We start from the raw sequence: 15468 nt of genomic DNA on the forward strand, positions 1-15468 counted from the left end.
CTTGTAGTAATCTCTCATGAACCTTTGTATTTCTGCAGTGATAGTTATTACTTCTCCTTTTTCATTTCTAATTCTATTGAGTCTTTTCCCTTTTTTTCTTGATGAGTCTGGCTAATGGTTTATCAATTTTGTTTATCTTCTCAAAGAACCATTTTATAGTTTTATTGATCTTTGTTACTGTTTCCTTCATTCCTTTTTCATTTATTTCTGATCTGATCTTTATGATTTCTCTCCTTCTGCTAACTTCGGGGTTTTTTTGTTCTTATTTCTCTAATTGCTTTAGGTATAAGGTCAGGTTGTTTATTTGAGATGTTTCTTCTTTCTTTTTTATTTATTTATTTATTTATTTATTTTATTTTCTTCTTTCTTGAGGTAGGACTGTATTGCTATAAACTTCGCTCTTAGAACTGCTTTTGGTGCATCCCATAGGTTTTGGGTTGTCGTGTTTTCATTGTCATTTGTTTCTAGGTAGTTTTTGATTTCCTAAGTGATCTTTTGGTTATTTAGCAGTGTATTGTTTAGCTTCCATGTGTTTGTATTTTTTAGAGTTTTTTTTTTCCAGTAATTGATATCTAGTCTCATAGTGTTGTAGTAGGAAAAGATACTTGACACAATTTCAATTTTTTTAAATTTACCAAGGCTTGATTTGTGACCCAAGATACGATCTATCCTGGAGAATGTTCCATGAGCACTTGAGATGAAAGTGTATTCTGTTGTTTTTGGATGGAATGACCTACAAATATCAATTAAGTCCATCTTGTTTAATGTCATTTAAAGCTGTGTTTCCTTATTTATTTTCATTTTGGATGATCTGTCCATTGGTGAAAGTGGGGTGTTAAAGTCCCCTACTATGATTGTGTTACTGTCGATTTCCCCTTTTATGGCTGTTAGCATTTGCCTTATGTATTGAGGTGCTCCTATGTTGAGTGCATAAATATTTACAATTGTTATATCTTCTTCATGGATCGATCCCTTGATCATTATATAGTGTCCTTCTCCTATATATGGGACTTGTTTTTGTATCCATTCTGCCAGTCTGTGTCTTTTGTTTGGAGCATTTAATCCATTTACATTTAAGGTAGTTATCGATATGTATGTTCCTATTACCATTTTCTTAATTGTTTTGGGTTTGTTATTGTAGGTCTTTTCCTTCTCTTGTGTTTCCTGCCTAGAAAAGTTTCTTTAGCATTTGTTGTAAAGCTGGTTTGGTGCTGCCGATTTCTCTTAGCTTTTGCTTGTCTGTAAAGGGTTTAATTTCTCCGTCGAACCTGAATGAGATTCTTGCTGGGTATAGTAATCTTGGTTGTAGGGTTTTCCGTTTCATCACTTTAAATATGTCCTGCTACTCCCTTCTGGCTTGCAGAGTTTCTGCTGAGAAATCAGCTGTTAACCATATGGGGATTCCCTTGTATGTTATTTGTTGCTTCTCCCTTGCTACTTTTAATATTTTTCTTTGTATTTAATTTTTGATAGTTTGATTATTATGTGTCTTGGCTTGTTTCGCCTTCGATTTATCCTGTATGGGACTCTCTGCACTTCCTGGACTTGATTGACTATTTCCTTTCCCATATTAGGGAAGTTTTCAACTATAATCTCTTCAAATATTTTCCCAGTCCCTTCCTTTTTCTCGTCTTCCTCTGGGACCCCTATAATTAGAATGTTGGTGCGTTTAATGTTGTCCCAGAGGTCTCTGAGACTGTCCTCAATTCTTTTCATTCTTTTTTCTTTGTTCTGCTCTGTGGTAGTTATTTCCACTATTTTATCTTCCAGGTCACTTATCTGTTCTTCTGCCTCAGTTATTCTGCTATTGATTCCTTCTAGAGAATTTTTAATTTCATTTATTGTGCTGTTCATCATTGTTTATTTGCTCTTTAGTTTTTCTAGGTCCTTGTTAAATGTTTCTTGTGTTTTCTCCATTCTATTTCCGAGATTTTGGATCATTGTTACTATCATTACTCTGAATTCTTTTTCAGGTACACTGCCTATTTCCTCTTCAATATGGGGATTCCCTTGTATGTTATTTGTTGCTTCTCCCTTGCTACTTTTAATATTTTTCTTTGTATTTAATTTTTGATAGTTTGATTATTATGTGTCTTGGCTTGTTTCGCCTTCGATTTATCCTGTGTGGGACTCTCTGCACTGGTGGATGAGGCTGGATCTTGTCTTTCTGGTGGGCAGGAATGCATGCGGTGGTGTATTTTGGGGTGTCTGTGAACTTAATATGATTTTAGGCAGCCTCTCTGCTAATGGGTGGGGTTGTGTTCCTGTCTTGCTAGTTGTTTGGCATGGGGTGTCCAGCACTGGAGCTTGCTGGTTGTTGAGTGGAGCTGGGTCTTAGCATTGAGATGGAGATCTCTGGGAGAGCTCTCACTGATTGACATTATGAGGGGTCAGGAGGTCTCTGGAGGACTGATGTCCTGAACTCGGCTCTCCCACCTCAGAGGCTCAGGCCTGACACCCGGCTGGAGCACCAAGACCCTGTTAGGCACACGGCTTTTGGGAAGTCTGAGGTCTTCTGCCAGCGTTCAGTAGGTGTTCTGTAGGAGTTGTTCCACATGTAGATGTATTTTTGATGTATTTGTGGGGAGGAAGGTGATCTCCACGTCTTACTCCTCTGCCATCTTGAAGGTCCTCCTGTTGCTCTACTTTTTATACTGTACTATTCACCTTTTATTTAATTTTGTTGTTTGATTTTTGAACAAATTTTGAACTTGATATTTTTAGATAATTTAAAAGTCATTAACATATCTGCATTGCCCATTCCTATCACAATCACATACAGGTACCATCCGTACCTATAAATGGAGTTATGTGTTTTTTAGCCTGATTTCCTTATCCCTACTTTATAGGAACATATTTCTTTATACATCTTGTATATTCCATATATAAGATGCGAAAGGGTTTAATAAGGCTTCTTTGTAGATTTATTTCATCAATTCCTTATCTAAAGCTTCATTTATTTACTTTTCTTTAGGCATATTTCCCAATGGCAAACCTCCTTTGAACAACACACTTCATCAATGCCCTGAGACAGCTTTAGCAGGTCCAGTCTCAGTCCTGTAGACATTTCTGAATTCCAGGGTAAAAATCACTTGCAGTGTTTACGTAGGGATCCTTGCCACGGCAGCCAGGAAAAGGCCCTGACCTTTGACCCGGCCTCCATTCAGGCTCTCTTACTCCCTCCTGGCTGCCCTGCCCCACTCCTCGGCTCCTCGAGCCTCGAACATCTTAAATAAGGAAACTATCAAAGACTACCGGAGTCATGTCAAGGGGACAAAGAAGTCAATACAAAGGGCTCTCACTGGCCAAAGGTAGGACTATTTGAGCCTAAACAAAAACTGCCATGTTGTTCAACAGGTAAGGTATTTAAAATCTACCAGTGTAGAATGATATTGAAAACAAAAACATTTTACTTTGCTGCTAGGGCATCAACTCATTGCTTGAAAAATTAGTAAATACAGACAACAAATCAAGCCTTTTAATCTAATTCTCCCATATAGATTGTATTTTATGGTAAACAAATAAAAATTCCAACTAATAAATTAATGTAGAAGGAATAATAAAATTAGAAAATGATTCTTTTTCAACCATCAATTAAATGATGATTGTGAAATGAGAATTTATAATGGATTGACCCACTGGAAATTTGAACATCACACAAAGACAGACCAACAGGCATTAAGTGCACAGCATCAATGATGGAGCATTTTTTTGCCAAATAATTGAATCTGAACCTGAGCAAGCTGCTAGATCTGTCAATTTACAGGAATAGAGAGGACAGTACAAAGTCACGGTATACAATTAGCTAACACCAGACTACAGAAAATTCTGCAGGACAAACCTTTTTCTTTAACAGATAAATACTAAGAAAACAAAAAGAACAAGAGAGAAATGTTAACAACAGACTTGAGAGACACACAACCAGGACAAAGTGTGAGCCTTTGGAACCTAAATAAAAATGAATCTACTGTAGAAAAGAATTTGTAAGACAGTCATGGAACTGGAACACTGATAATATTAGACAACATTGAAAGAATTATTCTGTTTTTTCAGGTGTGATAAGAATGATATTTTCGAGGTACACGCTAAATTATTGACCAATGAAATTATTTTCTCCCTAGGATTTGCTTTAAATAATCAAGTGGGGCAGGGTAGGAGGACTAGGTGAAACAGGATTGGCCACTATATTATTATATTGTACACTATTAATAGTTGTACAAGCTGGATGATAGATACACAGGTGCTTATTATAATTCTCTTTCTAATTTCACGTTTGTAAATATCCATAAAACCTTTTTCTTTAATTTTCATTTTTGAAAAATGAAGGACTAAAAAATTAAGTAACTAAAGAAGATGAATGCAAATATGACAAAATGTTAAAAACCGTCAAGTTCTAAGTAATGGAAATACAGACGCTTACATTTTCCGTATGTTTGAAAATGTTCGTAATGGTAAACAAAATTGTAAAAGCACTTCAATCCAGCAAACACTCAGAGCTAGGTCAGGTTACAAGGTTTGTGAAATGTAGTTACAGACACCTAATGCTGGCATTGACCAGTAATGCCCTCAGAAAATTAAAAGCAAATGATAAAAAACGCAAAATGTTCAAACTCGAACTATTGGACTGGCCAAAAAGTTCGTTCAGGATTTTCTGTGTTATGGAAAAACCCAAATGAACTTTCTGGCCAACCCAATATTAAATTATTAAGGAAAAAGAAGGACCTAGAGAAAAGACTCCAGCTGACAAAATAGTGACACACGCTTACTATACTTGTAACATAAAGGATCTCCAATTCAGAGTAAAGCCACAATACAATCAAATGGGAGGGGAGGTGTGGCTTATGATTTTATTTCAAGGCCTGATGACAATCAGAGAAAGAGCCAGCTAGAACCATGTGCCCTAAGGCCTTAATGCCTTAAGTGACAGGGGTATAAAAAGCAACCTCACAGAAGCTCAAACCTTTTATGAATTGGAGTTATAAAACAAACCAAGGCAAAGCTAACAGGCTGCTTGCTACTCAGATACATTAACCAGCCACTGGAATGAGCAACTACTGCAAAAGCATTGCTCCTTGACAGAATCCTAACTACAGCATGGTCTCAAGTTCCCTGGACCTAAGAAGGCTCCTTTCCATACCTGATGATGACACACTGGTTCTCTCTGTCAATTATCATGTTTCTGTACATATTATCTGCAAGAGCATAGATATGTGGTGGGTTTTCATACTGTGCCTGGAAAAGAAAAAAAAATAAAACAAACAAAACCATGGTCAGTTAAAGCAACACATTACATTTCTTTTCTTGGCCTTGGAAATGAATACACCACTGTATAGTTCCAGTCTTAAAGGCTGCATAATACAAGAATCATAAACTTGCTAAGGTCATGAGGAGGTACACCTAAAACAATGAAGGTGGAATTTGGAAGGACTTTTCTGTAGGCCTATGTGTGATTCAGCCTTCAGACATAACCAATGTCTTCAGATACTCCGATACCACACCCTTCGACCCAGCACACCTCTGTAGACCACATTCCATTTCTAAGTGTTTCTGAAGACATTTGGGCAACAGGTCTTAAAAGGGGCTTACTAAAAACCTGGATCTGACTTGCACTAATTCAGAATTTCTACATAGTTTTTTTTTTTTTTTTTCTAAGAGGCAAGGTGAAGATCCTGGGACCCCACAGGAAATTAAGTGAGACTATATGAAAATAAGGAAAAAAATTAAAAACTTTCCATTAGAAGGCAGGAGGTGTGGTTCTTTAAAGAGATAAACAGATCTGACCAGTTTGTTCCATCTCAATATGGAAAAACAAAAAATCCTACCAGGCCAAGATAGGGGGTTTGTGCTTCAGTCTCATGGGATATCTTAGCTATGCATAAATATAAATCCACCAATAAATTCACAGCGTCAGGATGACTGCAGCCCTGCTTTCTTCAGTTTCTTGGCACCACTTCCACCACTTCCTCAAAAATCACTAAAAAGAATACTACTTCATATGGTGGAAAGCTGGAGAAAGAACACGCCTTAAATTTAAGACTATCTACCATAAAAGAGTGAAAAGAAAGCCAAATCCAGAGGGAGAAGACATTTAGACTCTGTCTTTCCCTTCTCTGGTTTGCATCTCTAGAGTGGGGATAATAATGTCCATGGTACACATCTCACAAGGTAACTGAGATGAAGGATGGCAAAGTAATTAGAAAAGGTAAGTAAAACGCAGAGGTAAAGCAGAATTTACTTAACCCAGCTTTGAGCCTTGTCACACAACAAGTTACTACAGTGTAAGGGGCCTGGCCCAGAAATTGCCACTCACTGCAAGCTCTGGCGGATCAGAGTGGAGTGACAAGGGGTGCAAGATTGCTCGATGCCTGCACAAATGGTAAGCACTGGTGTTTCCAGTGCCCACGGCTCCCCACTTGTGAGCAGGGGGCTCAGAAAGGAAACTGCTCATGAGGGTCTAGCTTATTCCTGGGACTGATGGAGTGAATAATTCTATACAGGGACAAAAATAATGTCATTCCTGCCTTCACCTCATAGTGAGAAGGGATGCGTAGATGGGACTGCAGGATAAGAGTCTTAAATTGTCTTCTTCCAGCCCAGACTGCTCACATTATTATCTTTAATACCTCTTTGAAAACAGGGAAACAGGAAAAGAAAAGAGGGTGAGGGACTTCTCTGGTGGTCCAGTGGTTAAGACTCCAAGCTTCCACTGCAGTGGGCACAGGTTCAATCCCTGGTTGGGGAACTAAGATCCTTCATGCTGTGCTGCGTGGCCAGAAAAAAACAAAAAATAAAGGATGGAAAATGGAAGGAAATGGAGTGGAGAGAAAGCTGTGAGCAGTGGAGGCAAAGGAGTGGGCAAGTCATTGCCCAATAAGGCTTCAAAGTCACTTAGCTAGTTATACTTGACCTCTGCATGTCACTTCTTAGTTTTCAAATTGGTTTCCCATCTATGGACTCATGGTACTTCTCAGCTACCGATGAGAATTATAGGGTAAGCATTTCCTCTACCTGATCTTCCCTTACCCCTGAAAGTCACTGAGACCTGACTTCAACTCCCAGCTTCAACACTCAATATATTCCAAGTACTTTACCTCTCTGAGCTCCAGTTTCCTCATCTGTGAAACGGGGATGAAGAGTGATCCATAGCCAGCATACAGGGCTGATTTATTATTGCTGCAAGTGTAACATAGTACCTGGCACTAAGTAAATACCAATTTTACAACATTCTGTTACCATTAGCAGTTAAAAATAAATATATTTTTAAAAATTCTAGGGCATTTCTTTAAAGAGAACTCTTCAAAAGATGAATGATCTGAAAGGGACTCATGTAGCAATGCTTTTCAGAGAAATGGGAAGAAACAACATGAATACACAGCACTTCCACCCACCCCGCTTTGGCTGTCATTGAGGACGCCAAGCCAGCTCCGTGCCTGCTGCCCCGTGGCCCTGCTGATCAGGGCTCCAGGGCAGGGCCCAGCCTCTACTGACAGTGTTTCCCTTGTGCTGGGCTCCCATAAAGGCAGCATTATCAAAGGTCTTTCGTGTGGCAGCCTCCTTCGGCTCCAGCTACCAGCACCATTCATCTGGCAACAATGGGGTGGGCTCTTGCTCTGGGTAAATTGCCTTCCACTTCAACTGATGAATTTGTGTGGGCTCCCTTTTGTTTGTTTTCCAGGGGTCAGGATTAATGAACGCTCTTGTGCTTCTGCTGTAAAGGAAAGAGGGAAGGAAAAAGATGCAGAGATGGGGAGGCCTGGGGAAGTGATCAGCCATGGGACGAAATATATTAATTAGGATTATGGATTCTATTTTTATCACACAACTGAAATGGCTATGGACCTGGGTCTGAATAGAGATCAGGGTCACATTAATAAATGAAGTAATAAAAGATTCATTTTTCATGTTCCACTCATAGCCACAGCTTAAGTGATTTGCAGAGAAAAGTTCATGTTGCCCTATTTATTTTTTACCGAGTAGTGTTTTTTTTTTAGTCCTTAGAATTTTGTGACATATGTGGAAGGAGGAAGATGCCTGAAGCTGTAAGTCCTACATCCTGTTTAACTAACTTTGTATATAATGTTCCAATAATAATACTCCTATGCTTTTTTGAGCTGTACTCTAAAGAGCAGCACATTATTAAAAATCAAACAATGTCACCTACTTGCATTTCCCCAATAAATAATTCATAATAAGCAAATGCAAATGTAGTGCAAACTTCAATTGCCCATGCATCATAAAAGCCCCCAAACACTACAGTAATTTATGTGGCATGTAACTTACCGCTCCTTGGTACATTTCAATTTCCTTTTCCCCAAAATATGGCATCTGCTTGAAAGGGTTGACTGAGATTAATACAGATCCTATATATGTCTGAGTTTAAATCCAGTTAAGGTCTATCATTAATCTTCATAGCTACACATTTTTTGAATTAAGCAACCAGATGTTATCAAGAATTCATAAAGACTGTCCCAACGAAAAGCTCACAGGTTTGTCTTCTAAAAGATTACAAATAAAGACAAAAGCAATTACCAACTAGCTCAGGTTTTGTTCTTCAGGAAGAGTAATGAACTTAATTACCAAAGTGTTACTAAAAGAAATTGTTATTTTAAGTGAATTGAAGCACATTCTTTCAAGACTGGTGAGATGCACAGCTAGGAAAAAACAAAACAAATGACCAAGGAGTAAAAAGAGCAAATATTTTTTCCTTGGAAATTTCATGTCTCTTAGGTACACTAAAAACATATTCATTTACCTGTTTAACAAGTAGAGGGATATAAGATGAACTGAACAGTCCTGCTCTTTTTTTTTTTTAATTTATTTTTGGCTGCGTTGGGTCTTCATTGCTACACATGGGCTTTCTCTAGCTGCGGCGAACGGGGGCTACTCTTGTTGCAGAGCATGGGCTCTAGGTGCACAGGCTTCAGTAGTTGTGGCTCGTGGGCTCTAGAGCGCAGGCTCAGTAGTTGTGGCGCACGGGCTTAGTTGCTCCGCGGCATGTGGGATCTTCCCGGACCAGGGCTTGAACCCATGTACCCTGCAATGGCAGGCGATTCTTAACCACTGTGCCACCTGGGAAAGTCAGGAACCAACTTTTTTTTTTTTTACTGTTAATAGTCTGCTATGTGAAAAGACATCTTGTAAAGTCTTGATTTTCACTAAGTAGTCTACATAAACTCTGGCAAGGAGACATTCAAAGAAAAAAACCTCTTTTGGAGTATTCTAGGCCAATCCTGAATCCACGACTCATATTGGAAGAGAGATCCCAGTAGGGCTCTCGCGGGCGGTATTATTTGGGAGGACTCCTGAAAAATAAAGTTTGGTTTGAAATGAATAACGTAGCTCCTATCTAGCTACAAATTTACTTAAATCAGAATGGAGACAAGAGAATTTGATTTGGAATTTAAAGGAAACAAATATGTTTTTCCCACCTGCATGGGTCTGCAGAGACCTCAGCTACTTCCCTGACAGCACAGGTCATCTACTGGGTTGGGTCACTTCTCCAGGTAACTCCAATACTCACTCCCACTCCCTGCTGCATAATTCAGGTGTGCCTTTGGAAAAAGCTGTTCCGTCATTGTCTCTACCCACACAAACTTTGGCTGGAAAGGTGTGGCCCAAGGTTAATTTTCAAATTGTATGGAGATACACAAGGTTATGATTAAAAAAAACAACAACCGGAAATAAGATAAATGCCATCTTCTTTAACAGCATATGCAAGACAGAAGGCAGCCAAAAGATCTTTAATTGATTGTTTCCCAAATACTGCTCTGTGGATCCTTGTACTTTCATCAATCTGTAGCAAGAACGACAAAAAGAGAAACAGTGCCCTGAATTTTTTATAAAGCCCAATGTATTCAGTATAAAGGACCATCCTTTATTCTTACACTATTTCCTTTCTACTTTTTGGGTGTTAAAATATTCTTTCTTTTATGAAATGTGATGGTAGTGCAGCTTCTGTAAATTTGTTTTTAATGTTCTTATAAGGCAAGGTTAAGAGTTTAAAGTTTTTTTTAAAAAATAAAACATTTAAATAGCCAGTGAATTCCCCCAAACTGCCCACACTGATCTAGTCAACCTGCCTGGACTCATCACTGAGGTGGGACAGGGAGGTGAGGTGATTTGCATGAAGTCACATATGTGTAGACGATGGAGCTGGAACTTAAGCCCCTGGCTCCAGAAACCTGACTCATGTTCATCTCACTGCAGTGGCTGCCCCCCAACATGAACTGACGGCCAAGGGTCACACCTCATTCAAATCAATGGCGCTGCCCTGAGCTCTGGTTGGTCTGGCACAAGTGTCTCAACTCCTAATTCAAGGGCTGAAAATGCCAAGCACACGCAAGCATGTGGTCTTTGAGGAAAAACAAGTTTGGAGAAAGTTGGACCAAATGAGCATGGAGTGCTTTGTACAGGAACTATTTTTGTCAGCCAAGTGGCTATAAATGATATCTCTCTCACCAAGCAGAGAGAAAATACTGCAAGGTTTCCCTCCTATATTTTAGAATGTAATTGTAAGAAGTGTGGAAACACTCAGGAAAAATAGATAGTAAATGAAACCTTTCTGGTCTTAGGATAAATAGCTGAAAAAAATGGGTTTTTGTTGGTTAACAATGTTCGCATTTTCCAAGTAGATTTTTTTTTCTAATGTGGAACAAAGAAATGTGCAGTCAGCCTGAATGCATTAACAATTGATTGTTCCAAATGCCGACCTTCAGTACGAAACAATGTGCTGCTATGAGATGTAGAATAGGTAAAATGAGCAATTTTATAACTTAACCTAAAGGCGAATCTCTTCTTGTCTTAACTATTAAGCTTAGGAGAGAGAGGAGGAAAAACTCATTCAAAATAATTCTACTCTATCGTAACATTCCCTTGGCATTGAAAGGAGGCTTTTATCACTTATCAGAGGAAAAGATTTACAGTTAGACCCTTGGTATTATCTCATAAACATCCAACAGAGCCATCAAGCTTCCTCAAAGCTGAAAGCTGCTCTGTGCTATTGCCGGAAAGCATGCTGATGTCGAGTTTCTCATATACTGAGTGGGCAGAGGTTTCTACAACACGAAGTCTATTAGTGGTCAACTAACTCATCTCCTTGGAAGAACACACGATTAGTCAGTCATTGATTCAAAGACATTAATTCAAAGGCTGGGAATCAGCCCCCTCTGGGTGAGTCACTTTAAAATTCTGCTGTCTGAATATAAAAAGCAAGTCTTCATAGTCAACAAATTTTCAATGAACATCTAATATAATGCACCATGCCAAGAATTATGCAGGAAACTAAGAAATAAACAATGCAGGATGATGCCATTTTTTGGCTAAAATTAACAAGAAAGCACATATCTAAGCATAGATATGTTTATCTGTGATTAAATTGAAAAATATACAACAGGTTAATAGGAACAAACCTTATATGGTGGGATAGCAGGGGATTTTAATGTTCTCCTTTCTAGTTAACTGCATTTTGTAAATCGTGTTAAATGAACACATATTGCTTTAAAGTGGTTTTTAAACTTTGCTTTTTAAAAGGTATAGAAGACATAGTCCCTGTTCTTAGGAGTTTCTAGCGTTTTAGGGGTAAATGATCTGCAGGGGGAAAAGTGAGTCTGTCTAGGTTGATGGTGGACTGGCTGCTGATAACCACTGACATTGTTTTCTTTTCTTACCCAGCTGATCAAAAGCCACGCCTATAGGGCTTCCCTAGTGGCGCAGTGGTTAAGAATCTGCCTGCCAACGCAGGGGACACGGGTTCAAGCCCTGGTCCGGGAAGATCCCACATGCTGCGGAGCAACTAAGCCCGTGTGCCACAACTACTGAAGCCTGCGCGCCTAGAGCCCGTGCTCCACAAGAGAAGCCACCGTAATGAGAAGCCCGCGCACAGCAGTGAAGAGTAGCTCCCGCTCGCTGCAACCAGAGAAAACCCGCACGCGGCAACGAAGACCCAACACAGCCAAAAATAAATAAATAAAATAAATATTTTTTAAAAAACAAACCATGCCTATGTAAATAATGTAATAAGCTGAGCCCACGTTCTAAAAACATTCCAATGAATAATGAGTTCAACTACATCCATTGGAAATGAGTCTTTTATGGGCTTGTCAATAAACCAATCCTCCATTTAAAAGCTTCTATGGGGCTTCCATGGTGGCGCATTGGCTAAGAATCTGCCTGCCAATGCAGGGGACATGGGTTCGAGCCCTGGTCCGGGAAATTCCCACGTGCCGCGGAGCAACTAAGCACGTGCACCACAACTAATGAGCCTGTGCTCTAGAGCTCTCGAGCCACAACTACTGAGCCTGAGTGCCACAACTACTGAGCCTGAGTGCCACAACTACTGAAGCCCATGCACCTAGAGCCTGTGCTCCGCAACAAGAGAAGCCACCGCAGTGAGAAGCCCGCACACCGCAACGAAGAGTAGCCCCCACTCGCGGCAACTAGAGAAAAGCCCGCGTGCAGCAATGAAGACCCAACGCAGCCAAAAATAAAATAAAATAAATTAAAAAAATTTTTAAATAAAATAAATAAATAAAAGCTTCTATGGTAAAATGCATTTGAATGTCCAATAAGCAACTTTATCATTGAAGTTTTGGAACATAGTTCAGAAATATGGGAGGAACTTATACACTTGCCTTAGTGTACGATAATAATAACTAATGCTTACGTTGTACTCACTGCATTCATTATTTCATTTTACCCTACAACAGCCTCATGTGGCAGGTTTTATCATCACTCCCATTTTACAGGTGAGGAAATCAAGGAACACAGATCACAAAACTTGTGTAAGGTCACCAAGCTCATGCAGATTAAAGCTTGAAGCCAGGCTGTCCAGATTCATCCCAACTCTTTCTGATGCGTCATTGGCCAGTTTCCATGTGCCATAGGTCTTGCACATAAAAGCGATTAAAATCTTTTAATGATGATAAGCCCAGATAAAGTGAGCATATTTCAATTTTTTTGACCAAATAAAATGAAAACTTACAACTGAATAAAACTGCTTCCATACAATTAAAGGAAGCTCTGTGCAGGTATCTAGGAGTCAACAAATGTTTTCTGTAAAGGATCAGAGAATAGTTTAGGCTCTGTGCACCATAGGGTCTGTTGCAAATACTCAACTCTGCCATGGTAGCCAAAAGCAGCCACAGACAATAAGTAAACCAACAAGCATGGCTACGTTCCAATAAAATCCTGTGGTGGGTGGGATTTTGTCTTTAGGCAGTGGGCTTCCACACCTGATCAAGATGCTATTATAATGTGGCTAATGAATCCAAATATATCTGTTAATGCTTAAAAGCAGAGGTTTAGGGATTTAACTACCTAGATATTTGGAAAAATTTCCTGTGGTAAACAAGAAACAGCACAGTATTGGTTAGAACCGTCCAAGTGCCCTGGAATAATGTCTATTAATATTAACACCTGGTGAGTTGAACTCCCTCCTCACCAATGATGGAATAGGCAGTCCCTGCAAAAGTACTGCTGCACTGGTATGGGTGTTTCTACCTAAGAGTCAAAGGAGCGTTGTAAATAAACAGAAGCTATGAATGTGAAAACTTTACCTTCCCAAGGTTTGGAGGTTAAAATCTAAAATGTATGTTACAATAGTTGCAAAGACTCCACTTTTAATCATCATCCAGAACACCATACCTTCAGAAGCCACCAAGAGCATCACAGTTAAACTTTCTGGTACTACTGTATAGATTTTCACAGACCCTTGCTTATCTATGACCAACTGCACAATAATTCTATTAAAAGAACTTTACATAGGTGCACCAAACAGAACTCCTGAATCCTGTAGGAACTTAAGCACTATCACAGTTCTCTGTTTATATGAAGTCAACACATATTTGAATCAAATTTCCATTCTGAATTTTTTAAAGTCCTACCAAAAAACTGGTATCTGGCAAGCTAAAATTGAAACATAAAAAACAACTCAAGAATGTCAGACATTTTCAACAGTTGATCTCCACTTCTCTCTCATGTTTCTTTTCGTAAACATAAGAATGCAGAAAAACTGGCAAAATGGCATATGTTTTGCATGAGGCAATCTTTTTTAAACCTTTTAAGTCTGGACTTAACCGTCTCCGCTTTGCAATTAGGGAGCACTATCGACAGAATTCTGCAGACCAGGACGTTCTCTAGGAAGAGCACAGGTTTTAGACACCACGTGGGTGGCTAGAGCACGTCAAAGGTACAGTGCCATTGATTGAAATAGAGGAATACTGGGCTGCATCTTTTCTTTTTCTGGCCACACGGCGCGGCATGCGGGATCTTAGTTCCCTGACCAGGGATGGAACCCGTGCCCCCTGCAGTGGAAGCACGGAGTCTTAACCACCAGGGAAGTCCCTGGGTCCATCTTGCTTTCGTGAAATGCCAGGGGAAAACTTTGGCACCAACTCTGCCCTTCCTACAGCCGCAACCAAGGGACAAAAAGTACAAAACCACATTCTGCAATGGTGAAAATGACTTGAGCGTATAGTGTCAGTTCAGAATTTCAGATGGATCTCTTATACTAGGATGGACATGTCATCTCACTTAGAAATGTCCAAAGAAACCAATAAAGGATACAAAAATGTAGTCGTCCATGTATCTCTTCTTTAGATTCTCCACGATGGCATTCTCTGTGATCTTGGAGAGTAGCACCATGTCATCCACGCCACTGTGCTTGACATTGTGGCTCTGCCAGTGGTACCGGTAGGCACCTCTGCTTCCCTGCAAACAGAAAACACACAATTATGAGGATGGTTTATTTTCCCCTGGAGGAAAAAAAAAATGTCACTGAGTTCCCAAATATTCCTTATATCAAATGAGAATGAGCAAAGCAAACAAAGATCTTGCTATCAATAGATCTGGATTTGGGCTTCCCTGGTGGCGAAGTGGTTGGGAGTCCGCCTGCCGCTGCAGGGGACGCGGGTTCATGCCCCGGTCCGGGAGGATCCCGCATGCCGCGGAGCAGCTGGGCCCGTGAGCCATGGCCGCTGGGCCTGCGCGTCCGGAGCCTGTGCTCCGCGGCCGGAGGGGCCACAACAGTGAGAGTACCGCGTATCGCAAAAAAAAAAAAAAGATCTGGATTCAGATTTCCGCTTTGCCACATAAGTGAAGTGGGGAAAAGTGATCTAAGCTTTTGTGTCACTTAGGCTTTTCTCTCTTTGTAAAAATGGGAAATAAGACCCAGTTCATAGAGTTGCTGTAAGGATTAAATAAAACATGTAAAGCACCAAGCGGTATCCAGAGTACAGCACAGTAAATGATCAATGGGCTTGGATAATTCCTTCAACCTTACTGTTTTGTAGAATTGACAGGTAAAATAAGCAATGAAACAGAAACTTTCTAGACTTGTTTTGCAAATTATATGACAGAACTCAGAAGTGGAAAGAATATGTATCCCACAATGGCTAGGTCACATTGTCATAATTTCTCAAGCCATCTGAATTGCTTTCCATCCATGAATTTACCACTGTCGATGTAATACTG

General features: G+C 39.8%; 1 protein-coding gene across 4 annotated transcripts in view; it reads right to left on the reverse strand.

Moving 5' to 3' along the window:
- The window catches only part of MYO1E (myosin IE), a 206416-nt gene that overhangs the window by 102772 nt on the left and 88176 nt on the right, over nt 1-15468 (reverse strand). For 3 of the 4 annotated variants that reach the window (XM_007128512.4, XM_055087997.1, XM_028496517.2), the window contains exons 2-4: nt 14563-14706; nt 8281-8370; nt 5138-5232 (exon numbers count right to left, since the gene is read on the reverse strand). In XM_007128512.4, the coding sequence (XP_007128574.1) occupies nt 5138-5232; nt 8281-8370; nt 14563-14706 (329 nt within the window). Of the gene's footprint in view, nt 1-5137; nt 5233-7091; nt 7131-8280; nt 8371-14562; nt 14707-15468 lie in introns of those variants that run through there. The other variant, XM_055087998.1, reaches the window with a different exon arrangement.

Source organism: Physeter macrocephalus, chromosome 11, assembly GCF_002837175.3.
Source record: "Physeter macrocephalus isolate SW-GA chromosome 11, ASM283717v5, whole genome shotgun sequence".
NCBI lineage: Eukaryota > Metazoa > Chordata > Mammalia > Artiodactyla > Physeteridae > Physeter > Physeter macrocephalus.